Below are 20,577 nucleotides of genomic sequence, written 5' to 3'. Positions count from 1 at the left end.
CACAAAGTTCCTCTGGAACATCTCGAGGTGAAAACAGCTGCTCTCACTCAGTGACCTGCTCCCAAGGGGTCCCTCGTGCTCACTTCAGTGCAGAAAATGAGTTTTTCTTTGCTTTGAGCTCCTGTCCATACTGCAGAGCCAGCCCAGGGAGGGGAGCTGGATGCTGCCCCGACTCAGGCATCACTAGCTGCAAGGTCAACTGCTCTTGCTTTTTTCCTCTTGTGATGTGCAGAGAGCTACAAACGTGTGTGGTTTCAAACAGGGTAAGGCATGGCCCAGGGCACCTATTTTGCAAGTGACTTGTGAGTTATCTTCTGTAACCAACCTACCGTGCTACCAAGCTCACTCCTCTCTGCTTTTATTAGGTCACATCTGCTTCACCTGCTGCTTCTTGAAGGTGCTTTCCCCATGTAAATTTCCAAATGTGGGATGTCAGAGAATGATGCAGGGCCACAGGACACTGCACTGGTTCTGATGAGCAAAATCCCCAACAAGCATGTTTGCAGCTGGTAGGTCCATAAAGTGGCAGGTTGCTTGTGTTGTGTTAAAATTAAAATGGAAACATCCAAGTGGCTTAATTTGGGAACTGACCACTAGCTATTATTAAAAATGGCAAAAACCAAAAATCAAGCAGCAGCCTTCCTGGCCATGCACAGAGTGAGCAGATTATGACTGCTTCCTGGGGGCTGGCCTGTCAGTGACCCATACTTTAAGATAGGGAGATCCTTGGAGAGGAAGACCCTGATGACATCATTCATGGGCTTGTGTCTCACTCATGCAGCTGTCACAGAGCTACACTCCAGCTTTTAAACGGACAACAGCCCCTGGTTGTGCCAGACCCCCTAGGGGTCCAACGCTTCCTTTAGGTTAGGCCACGTGGCCTCAGAACTTCTTAGACAGCTTCTGGGCTCCATCTTTCCTGTTGCTCACCATGAGATCTGCTCAGTGAGTCCAACTGAGAGAGACTCCTTTCGCCACTTCAGGGATCATTGCATCTCAGCAAGTACGGAAGGTCGCTGGCCTGATGCAGACAGGAGGTCAGACTAGATCAGAGGTTTTCAAACCGTGGGTCATGACTCAGAACTGGGTCACGGAATAGAAGGGACTGGGTCGCGCCGGCTCTGGTCAGCACCACCAACTGGGCCATTAAAAGTCCCACCAGTGGTGCTGCCCGGCTAAGGCAGGCTGGTCCCTACCTGTTCCGACACCACGCGCTGCCCCCACCCCAAGCACCGGCTCCACACTCCCATTGCTGGCCCCACCCCACAACCCTCGCCCCTCCCACACCCCAAACCCCTCATCCCCAACTCCGCTGGGTCGTGGTCATCAACAATTTTTCTTCAATTGGGTCACCAGAAAAAATGGTTGAAAATCTCTGGACTAAATGATCACAATGATCCGTTCTGGCCTTGGAATCTACGAAGCATTTGCAATAATCCCAGGCAGCCTTTTCAAAACAGAGCTGGGGGTTGTCCTTAGGTTAGCACAGGGAAGCAAAGGTACAGCATAGTCTGTACTGGCCAAGCCAGCACTCTTGAGCCATGCTGCTACAGGAACCATCTCGGTCCCTTTGTCTCTCGGTCCCAGGTGAGAGCTGCTGTGTCTGTCCAAAGGCCAGCTCTTAACCCAGCCAGTTGCCCCCTTTGTTCTCCAGCTCAGGGCCTTTGCTCTGCTTCCCTGCAGAGAGGTGGGGGGGAAAACCTCCTTCATCTTGCTTCGTTGCTAGGTGCAAATGTCCCGGCCATGGTATTCCCATTATCTTTGCAGACCCTTCATTGATAGGGGTCCTTTCAGCCAGTGCTCTAACAATCCATTCATCCCATCTCTGACCATACAGTTAGGGGAGACACACACCTCCTGTCTCCTGCTCTGCCCCACCGCAGCTGCTTAACCCTTCTGTACCCACTGGGTAGCAACTCCTGGTCAAGTAAATTATGGCCAAGAGTATCATTCATAACAATGTTACAAAAACTTCCCACTTCAGTACAGCAGCACCCTGCCCCATGCTTTGGCCTGAAATTCAACTAGGCCTGGGAAAATATTTTGGATGGGATGCAAATTCTTCATTCATCTGTTTGTTCAGGGTAGCAAGAATAGAGGTGGTCCTAGAAGTGTGTACACACAATCCGAGGGATAACATGGAGCAGCGTGTTAGCGGGGGCCTAGTGCAGGCCACACCCAACGGTTACCTCCAAGGGAATGAAGCCACTCCCACAGGTCAGGGAAGATGCTTCATTTTGGACCCTCCTCCAAGCATCTCCTGCAAGGGGCTCTGGCCCATGGACACCGACAGCATGCTTCTCTGTGTATGCTCTGTTCAGCACAATGGGGCTGTGGGGGCCTGGCGAGCTGCGCCAGTGTGCCAGGGAATCTGGGCCCTCAGGGAGGGGAGGGGGGCGGGAAGGGTCTGTCAGAGTGGGTAGGAACCCTCCAGGGAAGGGGGCACATGCTGCATGTAGGGGCAGAGCCCGTGGGTCCCTTTGTTATTCCTGTCCTTTCCCGCCCCAGTGACAGGGGATTGCGCAGTGTGAGATCTCTCTCCCTCACAGGGACAGGCTGCGTTTCAATAAGGCGCCTCTTCTGGCCCCTGACAATTGAGGGGATCTCTCGCTTGCACTCGGTGTCGGGTATTTGGTGTGTGGAGGGACAGTCCTGTCTCTCCTCTGCCCGGCCTGCAGCATAGTCACTCTTCTCTGGGCTCAGACTGCGCTCAGTGGGGCGAGAGGGGGGCAGGGGGGCCTGCAGTAGGCAATGTGCAAGGTCCGGGGGGCGGGAGAAGAGTGTGACTGCAGCTAGATCTTGCAACCGGACCTGTGCAGCTGGAGCCAGTTGCCAGGGGCGTGCCCTGCTTCAGTGGGGCTCGGTGCGGATCTATCCGAGCCCAAGCCGGCACCATGAAATGCGAAAAGATACCAGTTTGAAAGCGCCTTTGGTGAGGGAGGCTGATTCCAGAGTATGCTCTCTTACTCCTCTTCTGCTCTGGTGTATTTGGAGAAACCCAGAGCAAACACAAAGTTGGCTCAATGTAATGTTCCTCCTTCATGTAATGCACAAATCCCCACAAGTTCTCTGGTTACCTGCTACTGAAGGGAGTACCTCCTGGGCTGTTGCCTTTTCCAGCTCTGATTTCAGAGATTCCCAGGGGGTAAGGCCAAAAGGAACCATTGTGATCATCGAGTCTGACCTGCATTTTGCAGGCCCCAGAATCTCACTCAGGGATTCCTGTATCCTGGAGCTACAAAGTGTCCCAGCAGAAGTACAGCTGGTTGGCGTGGCTGGTCTGTGACCCCCGCAAGCCCACAGCCAGGGGAACCCCTCCCTCCCCAGTTTCAGGTAAAGGAGAAGCTCAGCGTTCATGGTAAAAGCCAAGTTTCTAGCCCTTGGCTTTCTGGGAAGCCTGAAAACGGTGAACCCACAGCTAGGGCTGAGCCATGGTCACTGATGGCTCCGGAACATCACAGGGTGCTCGTGGGAGGGAGCTAGTGCTGGGACCCTGTGTTGGGGACAGGGAGTTTAGGGGTTTTCCCCTCTGTGCCCCACACACAGCCCAGCTCCCCCTCCCTCTCTGACCCTCCTGCCGCCCAACTTCCCCTGCCCTGCCCTGCCCGCCCCACCCCCGGGGTGCCCGGGAGGGAGCTGCCCTCGCTGCCCAGAGCGCGTAGGGCGCACGGACCGGGCACCCCTGGGCCAGTGGCGGCAGTTCAGGCTCCCCCGCCCCCCGTCCCTCCCCCCCCGCGCCGCAGTTCCCTGCCGGGCCGGGCTGCCGGGGGCTCAGTGCAGCGCCGCCAGCCCCTGATGCTGCTGCCAGCGGCAGGGACCAGCCTCTCCGCAGCCGGCTCCGTGCGCCCCGGGACGGCACCATGAACAGCCTCCCCGCCGACAAGGAGAGCAGCCCGGCCGAGCCCAGCCTGCCCGAGGAGGAGGTACCTGCCGGGGTCCGAGCGCGGGGCGGGGAGCGGGACAGCGCGGTGCCGGGGACCCGGAGGGGAAGCGGGGCAAAGGGGGAAGTGGGACCCGGGGGGAGCAGGACAGGGCGGTTGGGGGGCGGAGGGGAAGCGGGGTAGGAGGAGCCGAAGGGGAGCGGGCAGGAGGGTAAGGAGGGGTCGGGGGAGCGGGGCAGAGGGGGTAGGGGAACCCGAAGAGGAGCGGGGTAGAGGGGCGCGGAGCAGGGGAGCGGAGCCCGGAAGGGACCGGGGCGGCCTGGAGGGCAGCGGGGCGGGCCGGACTGAGCGGAGGGGAGCGGGGCCGGGAGGAGCGGGGAAGGTCAGCGGAGCCTGGAGGGGGAAGGGGAAACGGGGCGGCCCGGAGGGGAGCGGGGTAGAGGGGCGCGGGGAGGCCCGGAGGGGAGCGGAGCCCGGAGGGGCGCGGGGCCGGGGTTAGCGAGGCGGCCGGGGGGGGAGCGGGGTAGAGGGGTCGGGAGGAGCCGGGCACGGGAGCGGGGCGGCCCGGAGGGGAGCGGAGCCCGGAGGGGAGCGGGGTAGAGGGGCCAGGAGGAGCCGGGCACGGGAGAGGGGCGGCCCAGAGAGGAAAGGGGCAGGGGGGAACGGGGCAGGGGCAGGGGCGCGGGGCCGGGGTTAGCGAGGCGGCCCGGAGGGGAGCGGGGCAGGGGCGCGGGGCCCGGGTTAGCGGGGCGGCCCGGAGGGGAGCGGGGCAGGGGCGCGGGGCCCGGGTTAGCGGGGCGGCCCGGAGGGGAGCGGGGAAGGGGGAAAGGGGTTCCAGAAGGGAGCGGCCGCGTCCGAGGACCCCAGTGCCCGATCTCGCTCTCCCCCTGACCGGTCTGTCCCGGGCCCCATGGCCGCCCAGCCCGGGCACTGCAGCGGGCCGGCGGGGGTCGCTCAGGTGTTCGCTCCGCGCCGGCCGGGCACCGCCCCTCGCTCCTGCGGGGACAGAGCCCGGGCCCCAGAGTCTCCCCCGGAGGCCGCGCCGTGCTTTCACCGCACCCCCCGCCGCCCGGCCCGGGGCAGCTGCCGGGACTCGCCGGGCCATGGAGCCCCCTGTCCTCGTCGCCCCGCGGAGCGCTGCGCTGGGCTCCAGCCAGAGCCCCCTGTCTCCAGGCCGGCCCGGCACCTGCGGAAGGCACCGCCAGGGGTTCGCCCTCCTGCCGCGTCACTGGGCCCTGGGCACGGCTGGGGGCTGCGTGCCCGGCTGAGCCCCCCTGCTCTGCCCCCGGGCCCTGCCGGGGGCTGCGTGCCCGGCTGAGCCCCTCTGCTCTGCCCCCGGGCCCTGCCGGGGGCTTCGTGCCCGGCTGAGCCCCCCTGCTCTGCCCCCGGGCCCTGCCGGGGGCTGCGTGCCCGGCTGGCGCTCCCCTGTCCCCGCAGGGCTGGGCGATCCCAGGGCAGCACACGGATAGCAGCGGGGGCGGGAGGAGAGTTAATATGCACATGCCGTAAAGTGCCATGTGGCAGGGGTGAGCCAGGGCAGTCCCTGGGCTGTTGAGCGTTGCCAGGGCAGTGCGTTCGCACAGGTCTGCAGGCAAGTCTGGAGTGCTGAGGCACCAGGCCAGGGTGGTTGGCTTGCACGCCGGAGAGGGGAGGCGTCTCACAAAGAACACCTGGCACCTAGTGCTTGGACACTTTTCCTGCCTTTTAGTAACACTCTGCTTCACTTGGTTTAGTCTGTATTCAAAGGGCCAGCCAGGTCAGACTCATGGGCCCTACCTCATTTTTAAGCCCAGCAAACCATCCCATCTGCTGGTACTGCTCCGTTGCAATGCTTCCCTCCTGCTCTTTAAAAACTGTCCTTCTTGGCAAACGGACTGCAAAAAAGATAAATGTCCCCCTGGGGATGCTACTGTTCTGCTGGTGTGAAAGACGCTTCTCCAGGGCAGGCTCTTGTGGCATCTACCTACCTTTCTGTCCAGTTAAGAAAGAAATGTTCATCTTTGCGGCTTGCCTACTGCAGACCCACAGAGGGAGTTGTGAGCGGGCCATCGGTAACTCCCAGTCAACAGAACAAACTTCTGTGACTTCTTACCTTGGGGATGGTGTCATGCAGTGACCGAGAGAGATCTGTGTCAGATGGGATTCCTGTTGGCCAGTCAAATCTCTCCGGGCTCTTTTCTCGCCACCATTTGGTACATATTCTGCCTACGTACAGTTCGTATACAGACACAGTGAAAGGAGTGGAATGGTGTGTTTATAGGAGTGTCAGATAATGAAAAAAGAAAAGGAGTACTTGTGGCACCTTAGAGACTAACCAGTTTATTTGAGCATAAGCTTTCGTGAGCTACAGCTCACTTCATCGGATGCATCACGAAAGCTCATGCTCAAATAAATTGGTTAGTCTCTAAAGTGCCACAAGTACTCCTTTTCTTTTTGCGAACACAGACTAACACGGCTGCTACTCTGAAACCTCAGATAATGAAGTAACTCTCCTTTCCCGCAAACTGCTAGGTTTTCCTGAACAAGTGCCCATCAATGTATTCCGCACCTCCACCCACATGGCGAGTGATATTTTATAGCACATAGGAGTTAGGATGACCATATGTCCTGATTTTATTGGGACAGGCCTGATCTTGGGGGCTTTGTCTTGTACAGGTGCCTATTACCCCGCCTCTGTCCTGATTTTTCACACTTGCTATCTGGTCACCTAATAGGAGTATAAATATTTGGAGTGGTTTAAATCTCAGCTCTGGGCTGCCTGCACTGAGTGGTACTTCCCCCAGCTCTGCAGGAGGGGGATTATAGAGAAGGTTTGCCAGTCTGGAGGGCTGCGGCTTTCTGCAAGGTATTGAAGTAGGTACTTTGTCATCATGCTTGGGAGGGGGCCTCCCGTCCCTGGGTTGGGCTCACCCACTTAAAGGAAAATACCTAGGTTTATTTTGGGACTGGCTCACTGAGTTAATGGCATAGATGTCTGTAAGCATGCGTGTGCAACCCCCCTCCTTCCCCCCTCCGTTGCCCCCACATGCTATTTGTGTGTGTCTGGTTCGGATATAATTTTTGCTAAATACTTAAACTTAATCGTATAATGTGGAGATTCACAAACTGCTCCTAGACTGGTGGAAGGTGAAATTCAGACCGTTTGCATGTCACTGGAAAGAATATTTTCTAGATGCCTAATAAGCTTGTGGGTTCTACCTGTGAGTGGAAGTTAGGATAATCTAGGTCAGGGGTTCTCAAACTTCATTGCACCGTGCCCCTCTTCTGACAACAAATGTTACTACACAGGTCCGAAGCCTGAGCCTGCTCGATTCTGGCTGCCCTAGAAGCCAGGGGGAGGGGGTGGGGGGGGACAAAAATCAAGCCCAAGGGCTCAGTCCCAGGTGTGGAGGCCTGTAACTTGAGTCCTGCCACCCAGGGCTGAAGCCTGAGGGCTTGGGCTTTGGGCTTGGGCTTTGGCCCCGGGCCCCAGCAAGTCTAATGCCAGCCCTGGCGACCCCATTAAAATGGGGTCGCGACCCACAGTTTGAGAACCGCTGATCTAGGTATTCTGAGTGTGATAACAGCCAAACATGAGCTCCTCCAAGCCTGTTAGCAGAGGAGTATCTTATTGGACAGATTCATAGATTCCAAGGCCAGAAGGGACCACTGTGATCATCTAGTCTGACCTTCTGCATAGCAAAGGCCAGAGAACTGCCCCCAAATAATTCCTAGAGCAGATCTTTTAGAAAAACATCCCATCTTGGTTTGAAAATTGTCCATGATTGAGAATCCACCATGGTAAATTGTTCCAAAGGCTAAAACCCTTACCCTTAAAAATGCATGCTTAGTTTTCAGTCTGAATTTGTCTAGGTTCAACTTCCAGCCATTGGCTCATGTTGTACCTTTCTTTGCTAGACAGAAGAGCCCATTATCAAATATATATCAGATACTTCCCCAGATTGGCATCAAGGGATCAAGTCGATCTCACACAATAATGGCAGCATTCTTAAATGATTTGTTTTTCAATGGGTACCTGACTATCATAATTTATATTCAAATTCAGTATATGCATCAAACTTGCCAAACCTTGGGAGGGTAATTTCAGACCTAAACCTTTTCTGTTTTCAGTTGGACCTCACCACAGAATACAAACATCCGTTAAATGGGCAAATGCATTATTTCTGACATGGATTGTAAAACTGGCTTGAAAACGTACCAGGTACTAAAACTACTGGCCCGCCCTTTGCATGGATAATAACGATAACAAATAATTATTTATTTTTGTCCATAAAACCAGTGCTCTTCCCAGCTCAGCAGGCAAGTGGAACTTGGTAAGGCGGAGACAAAGTACTTTTCTCTTGATTGCATCACTCCATTGCGTATCTTCTCGGCATAGACGGTCACTCGGCAGGTTGTCACTATACCTGGCTTTCATTGTATCTAAGTGGGATATAGATTGTTTTTTACTCACTGAGAACTTAACCCTGCTTCCAGTAAAGTCAACAAACAAAACACTGAGTAGGAGGCAGAGCAGGCCCAAGACTTGGCTGGATAGAAAATGAAATGGAGTCATGTCCAGCAGAAGACTGAGGGGGAAGTCGTTGTGTTTGGAATGGTGCCGGTGTGCTATGGAGAGTGCAGACCATGTTGTATAAAGAGCCCATGACCGGGAGCGTTTGGTGCACAATACCAAGAGTGGAATGCTCCAGATAAATCTCTATAACTCTGATCTTAACGTGGCTTGGGGCAGGGGGCGTTAATAGCGCTGGATTCTTTTCTGATATGGAGGCTCGAGGTTTTGCTGCTGACAGTGAGAACAGCTAGCTGGCCCTTGCCGTGGTTAGTACCGTAGGCTTCCTTCCTTTGGCCACGAAGCACTTCAGTCAGCGAAATTCAGTCATAGTTCCAGTATCACCAACTCCAAGCCTCCAACCTCAGGGTTCAACCCCCCCGGACTCACTGGATTGTCAGACATAATAAATGTCGGGGTCTTTTCCTTTGCTCTCTGGTCTGTGAGCCTTCAGGTTGCAGCCACATCACGTTTTCAAGCTGCTCTCTCTAACCAGGAGGGCTAGAAATGTCCTTTTACAATGAAAGGGAATCACCTGACTCCAGGAGATGGGGCTTTAAAGAAAACACTAAATATCATGAGACACAATAAAATGGTGAAAGCTAGCAGCAGTGTCCCTCACAGAGAAGATTTCAGTGAACATCCCCCCAGATCTTTCTCCATCTGCGGGATAGGTGTGACTGGAGCAGCGTTGGTGAGATGGTCACTCACTCCATCTGTGGGGCTGGCACATCAGATCTTGGCATAATGAAGGGGGAGACGTGGCAAATTTCCATAAAATCAAAGCTTTGTTTTACAGCATGGGTCACCCATGTTGTCTCCCTCCCCTCATCACCCTGCTTTGTGACACTCCCTCTATTCTGTGACTCTTCCTTCCCCTCTCCCCCCCAGTCTGTGACATCCCCTCTAATGTTAGCATGATCTTCTGCAGGGACACAGCCTCCCTCCCATGGCATCTCTTCCCGGCACTCCCAATGGGCTGCCATGGGGATGATAAGCCATGTGACTTGATTACCCAGCACACTCCTAAAAGCCAGGCTCTGCCATGGGAGATGTGGCTGTGAGAGGCACTGGCTGGTAAGTGCTGGGGCTGGCTGGAAGGGGCATGCGGGGTCAGCCGCATCAGTTTAGCCATCAGTCAAGCAATCACAAGTTGGAAACATGCTTCTACCCATGGCCTTTGCCTGTCTCTTGACTTGTCTACACAGTGTTTTAACAAGCCCAGGATAGCTAATGTCATTCCACCCTCCTAGTGTGGATGTGGTTATACCGGAATAAAGGTACTTACACCAGTACAGCTAGCCCCGTTTGGGAAGAGGAACGGGCTATAGTGGTATAGACACCTTTATATCCATATAACTGCACCCACACTAGGGAAGTACCAGTACAATGACCTGTACAAACTCATCTCCTCCCCAGCACAGCTATCCTGGGATGAACACTGTGTCGAACAGCTTCGTGTCTGCATGGGAGAGCCAGCCGGGGCTGGCTGCATGGAGGAGGGCATCTTTCAGCTCACCCTTGCCTTGCCACTGTTTGTTTTTAAACACCCAATTTGTGGCAGAATCTGCCTGCTGATATACATGTGTGGCCTTTGTAGGGTCAATGTGGGGAGACAGAGATGGGTCCCTCTGACACGCCAGGGCCCATTTTGGGACAATCAGCAGAAGGGCGGTTGTTCTGCTGGGAGTGTGGAGGATGGTGGTGAGCAGGCTGGGTTTCTCTAGCGTACTCTAGGCTCCAGGCTTGGAAATTGGTTGTCTTTATACCTTTGAGGGCCAGGGAGTGGCCTTTGCACCGTATTTCAGCTATGCTGGTATCACCCTGCAACATACACATCTCCCCTTTTGGGAGCCATCTGCATCTGTGTGCTGGCTTCCAGCATAGGCCTTGTCCTGCCCAGCATGGGGCTGGTTTGGCCAAACCCTTCCCTCAGCTGTTTTCATACCATGCAAACCGGGCAGATAATGAGTGGGTGCCACCACAGCTAGACGAAGGAGTGCTTTTGGGTTTGTAGAAGCAAACCCCTTCACCTCGCTATACCCCCAAGGGCAGGGGTCTGAGCACCACACAGACAGGAACCCGGACCCTTTTCTTTGGCTTTGTGTCCCCACGGAGCTAGCCTGTTCATACTGCACCTCGCGCTTGTTCCCGGGCTAGGAGGACTGGATTACTGGGTACGGCAAATTGCCCCCAGCTGTTAGCAGAAGGGCTGTGTTCGTCACTGTTACCCTCTGTGGGGTTCCATCCAGGCAGCGTGTCCCAGACAACACCTAAATCCCCATCCCCATCTCCAGCGCCAGTGCCATGGGACCTGGCACACCGTCAGCCCTGTCCCTGCAATCGGATCCGCACAGGCCTCAGCCCTCCCTCCAGTGCTCAGCTGCCTGGCCTCTGGCGTGAGTGAGGGCCAGGGTCGGCCCAAGTGATCAGCTGCAGGACTGGCACATGCAATCCTGTGCAATCCTCCAGGAGCCTTCCTGGGACGGCGGGGTCATTAGGGGCTCAGCAAGCCTCTCCCGGCATGTGCTGTAACATGGTAGATGCGTGGGGAGCGCTGCGAGAGGCCTTGCCTGACAAGTCTGTGCTAATAGCAAGGGGCTGCGTTCGCTGATGGGAGGTGCTAGCTCTGTTTCCTGTGCCTCAATAGCACTTAGTGACACTGGCTCTTCGGGAGGTCCGTGTGTCCGAGGCTGAGACCGCCAGGCAGTTTGTAGGGAATGTGGCACTCAGAAGATCTTTTGGCTTTTGTAAATGAGACTGTCGAACTGTAGCCTGAGAATGGCATGTAACTTGGCAGATGCCTTATTTGGTAGTGGAGTGGAGTGGAAACCCCAGCAACTGCCTCCCCCCAGCCAGATGCTCAGACCCAAATCCCTGATCCTTCGTGGGCAGGAGCTGGGCTGACTCCCGCTGGAATCTCTGCATTCTACGTTCAGGGTGCAGCGTGCAGAGCAGGCGTCCGAGAGCTCCACGGGACCCAGGGACCACACGGACAGAGGTTCTTGCTCTCCAGCCCCTGCTGCCCCACTAACTGGCTGGACTTGCTGGCTGCTTCCGGGGTACAGCACATTGACAGGACAGGTAGGAACTAGCCTGCCTTAGTCCCGCAGCACCACCGACCGGGGCCGCCAGGGTCCCTTTTCGACTGGGCCGTCTGGTCGAAAACCAGACACCTGCCAACTCTAAGTTGGCTGAGCTCTAGGTGGCCGTAGCTCACTTTCCCCAAGTCTGGCCAAAGGGTTTGTCAGGCCTGGCTGCTCCCCCTATAGCCACAGGCCTGCAGGGTTCCAGACAGGAGTAGGGGACCCCCACACTCACCCCAGGAGTAGAGAGCGTGTGTTGGCCCTTGAGTGCACGTGGAGGTGTCCTGTGGGAGGCCAGCGATCGCTGCTCAAGAATCCTAAGTCGGGAGGCAGCTGAAAATATTCCAGGATTTTAATAATGTATGTCCACGGAGCCCATCCCCGTGCCAGCTGAGCCCCTCCCCAGCTCTCATGTATTTACCCTCGCACCCTGGAAGGTAGGACAGGGCTGTTGCTGCCATTGTACACCTGGGAACTGAGGCTGAGTGATTTGGCTAAGGGCATGCAGGGAGTCTGTGGCAGAGCTGGAACTGAACGCAGGTCTATGAGTCCCCGGCTAGCGCCCCATCCCTGAGCCATCCTTCCCCTCTTAGAAACTGTCTGGCTTTTAGGCTGTTTCCCAGATACCCAGCATCCTTTACTGCGTAAGTGCCCTAGAGAATACTCAGAGACATGAAATAACCCGGTGGTAAAGCTGCCTCCGTTGTCTGCCTTTGTCCTTGCCCTGAGCTCCCACTTCACCTCCATAGTCATCTCCTGCCTGAGCGCTTGGCCTCTTGCTTTCTTGTGCCCATTTCCGCATTCCCGCTCTGGCCTAGCTCCCCAGCCTTCGTCCTTGTTCCTCACTTTACCCGCCACTTCTCTCCCCTCTGCCTCTCTCCTGCTGCTGTCTGCCAGGGTCTCTGGGATTTCATGACAGGTCTTCTGTTTGCGTTATTCTGCAGTGCTGATAGGCTTCATGCTGAGCTCTTGTAGGCAGGGCTGGATGAAGGCCCAGACAGTATAGACCCAAGCCGAGGGCTCAACCCCCTGGAGTCACAGGATTGCATGAGAATCTCAGCTTGCATTATAAAAGAAAAGTGTGGCTAGCTCTCAGCTGTGAAGAAAAGCTTTAAAATGTGCCTGACTCTGTAGAGAGCCTGAGCCCATCACTCTGGGGAGGGGTGGGGAGCTGCTCCATGCGTCTTGCTGGGGTGCTAATTCCAAGCCCCTCTGCTCTGGGGGACCTGCCAGCCAAGCAGGGGGCTCGGTGCTGTAGGAGGAGCAACAGCGCAGTGGGCCCAAATGCCCCTCCCAAGCAGAGACACCCTGGTGGGGTAAGTGCTGGGGGCACACCAGCTGTCACCCCTGCCTCTCTGAAGGGGAGGGGAAGCTCCTACTGTCCCTCCTGGCAGGGCCTGTGCTGCAGGGCCTGCCTCTCTGGGAGGAGGGGGGGCCCCCCCGTCACGCTCTCCCCAGCTGGGCCTGTATCATGGTGTGCCCTGAGCGGATGGCATCAGCAGAGCACTCAGCCCAGCCCAGGACAAAATGTCTCTTGCCCTCTGCTTGCCTTTTGCGGGACTCGGATGGCTGCTGTTCATTGTGGCCATGTCCCTTCCCCCTGGCAGTGCCGCTAGAAGAGTCAGCCCCTCCCATCACGGCAGTCAGCAAATGTCTCCCTCAAATGGCTGAATGACCGCCAGGGAGCCGGCAGGCAGGTGCCCTTGGGAGCAGGGCTGCATCCTGCGGCGGGTCACGCCGCTGTGCTTGGTGGGAATAGGGGGAGCAATGTGGCAAAGCCCCAAACCCTGCTGCCTACAGAAGCACTGCTCCAGCTCTCCTGCACGGCCTCATGCCGGGGCAGAAACGTTCCTCCCCCCTTTTTGCTGCCCCCCAGGGCCATGGGGCTTTGAACTTGGTTCTAAGCACAGGTGAGCATCAGGCCCTGCGTGGCGGGGATGAGTCTTGAGGCCAGCAACAAGGCATGCGCAAAGCTAAGCTGCAAATCCCCGTTGGGCCCCAGCGAAGACGGTCTTGTTTATGTCAGTGAATCTGTGGGTTTGCAACATGCTTAAACAGACCCTGGTAATCTAAACCAAAAGGAGAGCAAGGCCGTTAATGGAGAGAGTATTTATGTAAGGACTAATCCCCGGGGAAGGAATGTCCCCGGCCGGCGGAGAGCGCTGGGCGTACCTTCGTCCCGCGCTGGGGATGTTAGACGCGTGTTGTGCAGTGTTTTGCTGTTGTGGTGAAATTCCACTTTCCTAAAGGACAGGCGTGTTTCACAAGTCAATTTCAGGAACACAGCTCTGTGCCAACAGGAGAGAAGCCTGCCAGCACATTTTGGATCCAGCAGCTTTTGAGGTCTTAAATGATGGTTTTCTGTCTCTTCTGTCACAGCTCCTCTCCCGCTTTCCTTCCCTTCGCCGCCGCCGCACACATTCACCCCTTTAAAATCCTTTCCTTGAGGAATACCATTCTTCTGCTAGCACCGTGGCTGGTAATGGCAACCAGCACTAAACAGCCTGGTGCTTAGAGACACTTCAGACTTATCCAGTGCTCGTTGAGACCGGCTGTCAGTTTCAGTTGCGTTGCGAGCTACTAGCAAAGACAGAGAATCCCACAGGCAGGTGAACTGTGGGGGCAGGACGTAGGTCCCAGATCTCACTATCAGGAACTGCTTCTTGATTTTCACTTACATTTTCCTTTTCTTATATTTATCCCAGCCTCTTGTGAGCTATAGAAATCCACTGAGTGCAATGTGCCTGCCTCCCTATCGGATATACAGGCCAGATTTTCCCTACCTTATGCCGCATCGATTTCCAAGGGACTACTCACTCATTGTGAGGAAGGGTGGCCAGTCAGGGCTAATAAATTAACCTGAGACGGGGCAGCTTCGGATCATCAGTCACTCAGAAATGGCCTTTCCAAAGGGAGCTAGATGATGCAGGTGGGAGGAGACACAGAATCATAGAATATCAGGCTTGGAAGGGATCTCAGGAGGCCATCTAGTCCAACCCCCTGCTCAAAGCAGGACCAATCCCCAATTTTTGCCCCAGATCCCTAAATGGCCCCCTCAAGGATTGAACTCACAACCCTGGGTTTAGCAGGCCAATGCTCAAACCACTGAGCTGTCCCTCCCCATACATGCATTGTATGTGTGATTATGCAGCCCTTAGAATTGCAGAAACTTTTAATGACGCGACCTCTGTTGTCACCCTTTGACTATATTCCCAAATCATTTCTCCAAGGAAGCTTCGGCTTAGTTCACCGTCAGCAGGAGCTGTAGAGTAACTGGAAGCAAAGTAATCCCGTTGCAAAATCGGTTTGGTGTTGACAAATACGAATGTCAGGCCATATGACTATAGGGCAATTCTGGTAAAATATTCCATTGCCATCATTTTATTCTGTAACCAGGATTCCAGTCTTCTGACTTGTAAGTGATTATTCTTGGGCAGTGGGCAGTCAAGCTGTTAAACCACTAGTAGAAAATTAAAGTTAGCTCTGCTGAAGTGTGGTGATTGGAAGGTTTGGTTTAAGTATTAGTTAGGAGTAGCTAATTAAGTGCCTTGCAAGTGACTCATACTCACTGTCTTGCCACTCACCTTTCACCTTTTGAAGTTAAAGTTTGCTTGGGAGGGTGTTGTACCCAGCCAGGCAGCCTTGGCTGTATTTTATCTGTAAATCCCTTATGTTTGGAGTCCTCTTGAGGTGGCAGGGTTGCATAATGTGACCTGAGTCGGGCTAGGCAAACAAGTTTATTGCATCCCAATGTCTCTGGAGCTGTTTGCAGGTGACAGATTGTTCCCAGTGTCAGGAAATGCAGGGGAGATGGGAGGAGAGGCTTTCCAAGTGATGGGGTCAATCAGGTGTCAACGGCTATGGAAACCACTGATCACAAGGGCCTTCTGGCTGCATTTGCCATGGTCTGTTGTCACCACCATCTAGCTACATAGCATGTGCTGTGGGAACCCTGATGAGGGTGTGCATAGGGGGGCCTGATTTCCCCACGGTCTGTGTCTCTTGTGTCCCACAGGCGTCTGTGCACAGGGCTGGCAAATGCGTCCGTTCTGATGTGGTAGCATTTTTCACGGCCTTTGCACTCACATAAGGGTGTAAGTGACCAAACAAGGTGCAGAGCAGGAGAGAACCAGCCTCAGCATGTGAAAGAAATAGGGAGGAATCTCATGTCTGAGGTCTATGTGTGCAAACTGGTCTCTGGGGTCACCTGAGAGCAGCCAGCCTTCCCCACCGGGCTGAGATCAATACAGAGAAATGAGGCAAAGCTGGGGACAGAGATAGAAACAAAGACATGAACACGTCGAATGTCAGTAATGTCAGGTCCTGTAGTGTCAAACACCTGGAAACATACAGTGCAGCGTAATGACGGGAGTTAGCGACACGCAGAAACTCTGTTCCACGGGAAATTCCAACATTCGGAAATTGGCATTTGTTCCAAATCGGAATGAAAACAAAACATTGTGAAATTTCCCATGGAATGAAAATTCGGGGGGGGATTGTTTTTGGTCAATGGAAACATGAAAAAATCAAAATGTTTTGAGTGTTTTTCTTATATTATATTGCATTATAATTCATTACAATAAAACAAACTTCAAGACAGCAAGGTATTTCCAAACAGAACATTGACAATTCCCCCACTTTGCAGCCAGGGAATCTGTCCTGGGATCCATCCCTCGATACAGACTGAACTCCCTGGTTGAGCTTTCACTGTTAAATCGCTATCCCCCACGACTGTGACTCTGACCCAAGTGGAACCTTGGGCGAGTTGTTTCATGAGGACTCGCCTGTACTGAAGTTGCTCCAGTTTACCTGAAATTCATTAAAAACTTGAGTTGTATTTGTGCCAAACCCTGTGTGGTCAGTTATATGGGTTTGAACTTGTGTCAGTAAATGTCCAGCCCCCGGGTCTGATCCAGTCTACCAGTGCCTCTGCTTCCATCCTTCACTCCCGCCTGTCTCTCGTTCAGTTACTCCAGAGCCCACGTCAGGGCCGGAGAGGGGGTGCCCACGAAATCACTGAGAACAGTGATGAAGATGGTATAAAGCTCCTAGAGGAGTATAATGTGACAGATAAACAGGAGAGTAAATCCGGCCCCTTGACCTCATTGAGAGCTGGTTGAAGGGGTTAATGGTCTGGTGCCTGCAACGGGTGACTTTCAGAAGGTGTTTCGCTGAGGTGTCCCTCTCAAGTGGCCCCCAACCTGCCGTTCTGTAAAGTGGCACTGTGGAATTTCAGCCTGTAGACTCTCAGTGACACTAGATCAAACACGCTCAGTTTACAAGGCAAAAGGTGCATGTTCTACCTCCCAGCGAGGCAGCATCTGTGCTCGGAGAGCAGCCTGGGCTCTTTCTGGCTCTCACATCACCCCCAGCAGTCATGATCCTTTGGGTGCATTGCGCCCGCCCTCGGTTATTTCCCTGCACACGCATAGATGCAATCAGGGCAGGGTCTAGCCCAGCAGTGACATAGTCAGCAATCCTGGGGCGGTGTGAGAACATGAATCCGTCTCCCTCTCTCTGAGCTGTGTTGACTCTGCAGGGGTTGCAGGAGTAAAACAGCAATAAAACCGTGGCGCTGGTGACCAAGGTCAGCAGCCCTGTGTCCGAGCGCACAGAGAGCACATCCGAGTGAGACGGTGGCATTTTTCATAGGTTCTCGGATACGACGGGTAGAAGAGACTATCGAATGGAAAGGAGAGTGGAGACGGCTTGCAGGGGTGATCCATTCCGTTATGGCTGTTGAAGTTAAGTGAGGCATAGGTGCTGGCACTAGGGGTGTGTGGGGTGCTGCGGCACCCCCTGGCTTGAAGGGGTTTTCATTATACACAGAGTTTACAGTTTGGTTCAATGACTCTCAGCACCCCCACTATACAAATTGTTCCAGCCCCCCTGCAGCGAGGCATCTGGGAGGAGACGTCAGAGAGGCAGCTGAGGTCAGGGAATGGGTAGAGGGAGATGGGCCAGGCCTGGAAAGGCATCAGTGTTCAGAGGGTATTGGAAGGCCACGAACACACAGAGAAATGGTGCGAAGGGGGAGATGTGTGGGACTTTCCCAGACCAGTCAGAGCTAGGAGAAGAACTGGTGGGATGGGTATGGTGGGGAGGGCCAGGAGGACCTAGCTGAATTCAGGAACTGGGTGACGCATCGTAGATGAAATTCTGTGCAGAATACAAGGTCCATCCCGCATATGGGAAGGAAACATTTTACACTAACAACTGCTGAATGAGCAGCAAGAGATCTCGGCCTCATGGAGAAGGGACCATGCATACAAGAGGCTTTCTGAAGAGCTAATAAGGTGCTAGACTGTGCTAAGGAGGAAGTAGAGAATACGAATGCAAATATTTTGTTGCTGCTGTTTAACAGCCAGAACATCCCAGGTGTACTGTAGTCTGCAGTCGGGTCCAGGATCACTTTGTCTCAGCCAGAGATGCAGTGTGATGACCTGTCGGCACAACAGACTGGGGTAGCCAGGGTCGGAGTGAGGTGTAGGGAGAAGTCTGGAGGATCTGGGTCCGGGCCCCAGTCCTGCGCTGCAATCTACTGGCATGGGGGTGGCACTAGCCAATTGCATGGCACAACTGGGGCCTAATGGGTTAGCGCCAGCTGCCTCGGTGCAAGCACAGCATGGGAGTGACCCAGCCAGGCATAGGCAGCGTTTGAAAGCAATATTCTATTGGAGTGACCATAGTTTGCAAACTCAGTTTAAAACATTTTGCCCTCCACCATTCCGGCTGGCCAAGCTCGGGTTACAATGCATTAGCCTGACCTGCTTTAAAGCATGGCTGGAGCCTCCTTGTGGGTTGGACGAGGACAGGGCAGCGCAGGAGTTGAGTTTGCCGTTCTCTTCTAGGCCCCATTTCAACCCACTGTCCCAAGTTTGCCCCCAGGCTCCATAAAATTTGACCTAAGGCCAGAGAAGAGGCTCTGGCTGATTCTGAATTGAATCAGTAAAATCAATTTTTAGGAAGTGTAAGAATTTTCCATATTTCAGAATCTCAAATTGCCTTTTTGTGTCCCCAGAAGTGGGGCTGAAAGAAAAGTGTCACCTCTTAGCCACTGCACCAACTCCTGCTACTCGTCTGTAGCTCGAGGTGGATGCAGAGGCAGCTGTGCGTGTGTGTGAGGGCCTCACAGCGAGGCCTGGGATTCACAAATGGAAACAACACCGTGGGCCACACGTTGCTGGGGTGAATAATCCAAAGTCTTTGCTCACCACCTCCTCTCTCTGCCAGTTACAGTTCCTGGTCTTTCAGTTCTAGCCAGACACACTCAGAGATTGTTTCATTTTCAGTCATATAAGGAGTGAAGAATTTTTATTCGAGTTGGCAACTAGGCCTCCAGTATTAACTGCACCTTGACGCAAACCCCACGGCATGTAGTCTACATGCAAATGTTCACTGACCATGTAACCGCAACACACACACGGCTGCGGGATGCTTTCCCGGGGGCTCCAAGTCGTACATTTTACACGTGGCAGGTATAACAGCGGCACGCTCGGTCTGCTGATGCCTGCGGTGCAAGGCCGGCAGCTGCCATGGTATGTTTAGTCAGCTACACGGCATCATCATAACCAAGCACACAAGCTCAGAGGCATCATCAGGCAGTTGGGTTTCTGTACTTTTCCTCCACCCTGTGATAAGCTTAAGACACCAAGGCCCTGTGCTTATACATTTGCAATGGGAGCTGATATTTATGGTCATCACTCCAACCCTGCTAAAGCGCTTATCTGCCAAGGGGTCCATGCAGGTGACTAGCTCCACCACAAGTTATGGGCTGTGTGATACAGGAGGGCCAGGGAGCAGTGGGAGAGTGCTAGAGGGGAAATAGATAAGCTCAAGGCTAATTAAGGCGTGGTTCCCTGTAGAGGAGGAAAGGTGGCTGCAGGTTAATTAGAGCACCTGCAGTCAATTAAGGCCCTGTGAGGAACCTAATAAACCCCCCTGCGTCAAGTAGACAGAGGAGGAGGAAGGAGGACTGGAGTGTGGAGGTGTGCTGAGAGATTTGGAAGACCTGAGAATTGAAATAAGGGAGACTCCCTTCCCCCCAGCATCTAAGGACTGAGGGTAACCCCACCTAAGGGGGACAAGGGTAAGAAACCCACAGGGGTTGAGAGGGCAAACCCAGACCCCTCCCCTGCTTCCCTCCTCTGCCACCTTCCCGGGCTAGTAGCGGGGCCCTCGGCACCCAAGAGCAGGGGCAAAGGGTAGCATCTTAGCTCCCCGCCAAGAAAAGTGCAGGACCCACCAGACTAAAATTGGCCATCTTGCCACAGCTGGGTGCAGGAATCACTGGGGAAGGTTGTTATGCAGGAGTCAGCCTAGATGGGCATAAAGGTCCCTTCTTGGAATCGATGAATCTGTGAAAACCCAGCTTGGAGCAGAGCTAGTGTTGCCCAGTTTTTGATTCTTACAGTTTTCGCTCCTCCACTGTCACAGTAACAGCGCAGCATCTGCTGTCGGTTTGAAATGCTGCGACAGGACGGTCCATCCCTCTGCTCTTCTTGCATTAGGCCCCCTAGCAATCCCTTCTTCACCGTCCTGAAAAGTACCATGAATTGCAGAATTTCCCCCCAGTTAATGCCATTGCAAGCCTGTGCTCTGTCAGCTGTGGTTTCTGTGGTCCTGCTTTATTTCTGGGGCTCAGCCGCTGTCTGGGGAGGGAGCCATGATTGGTCACTCTCTTCTCTGGCCTGTGAGACGTTCCCAGGGTAAATTAACACCGCTCTGAGGACAGGGGCTGTCAGACTTGAGTCATTTATTTTATTAGGCTTTTAAAAAAGATTTATCTCTGGAGCTTTTTTCACTCCTTTCCTATGGACTGTGAGGCCCCTGGATGCTCTCTGCGGATAAGGCAAAACCATCCTAATTTCCATGTAAAATCTGTGTCTTTTTCAATGTTTAACAAAACCATCTGCACAGCCTGTCAAGAATTATTGCGGAGAAACTACATTTGTGTATCGTCTCCACTTCATTTTTATAGGTGCCAACTCCCCACTCCTATTGGTACCTTAACATAGCAGGTTTACAGAGTATTTTTTATGCAGGACCTACACTAATT

At 54.1% G+C, this 20,577-nt stretch overlaps 1 protein-coding gene across 2 annotated transcripts in view; it reads left to right on the top strand.

Moving 5' to 3' along the window:
- Positions 1–3,742: 3,742 nt before the first annotated feature.
- The window catches only part of RBPMS (RNA binding protein, mRNA processing factor), a 142,692-nt gene continuing 125,857 nt past the window's right edge, over positions 3,743–20,577 (top strand). For both annotated transcript variants that reach the window (XM_074950384.1, XM_074950385.1), the window contains exon 1: positions 3,743–3,923. In XM_074950384.1, the coding sequence (XP_074806485.1) occupies positions 3,861–3,923 (63 nt within the window). In that variant the 5' untranslated portion in view covers positions 3,743–3,860. The remainder of the gene's footprint in view (positions 3,924–20,577) is intronic.

This window comes from Natator depressus, chromosome 4 (genome assembly GCF_965152275.1).
Source record: "Natator depressus isolate rNatDep1 chromosome 4, rNatDep2.hap1, whole genome shotgun sequence".
In the NCBI taxonomy this organism is placed as follows: Eukaryota; Metazoa; Chordata; order Testudines; family Cheloniidae; genus Natator; species Natator depressus.
This window is presented reverse-complemented; position numbering and strand designations above follow the sequence as displayed.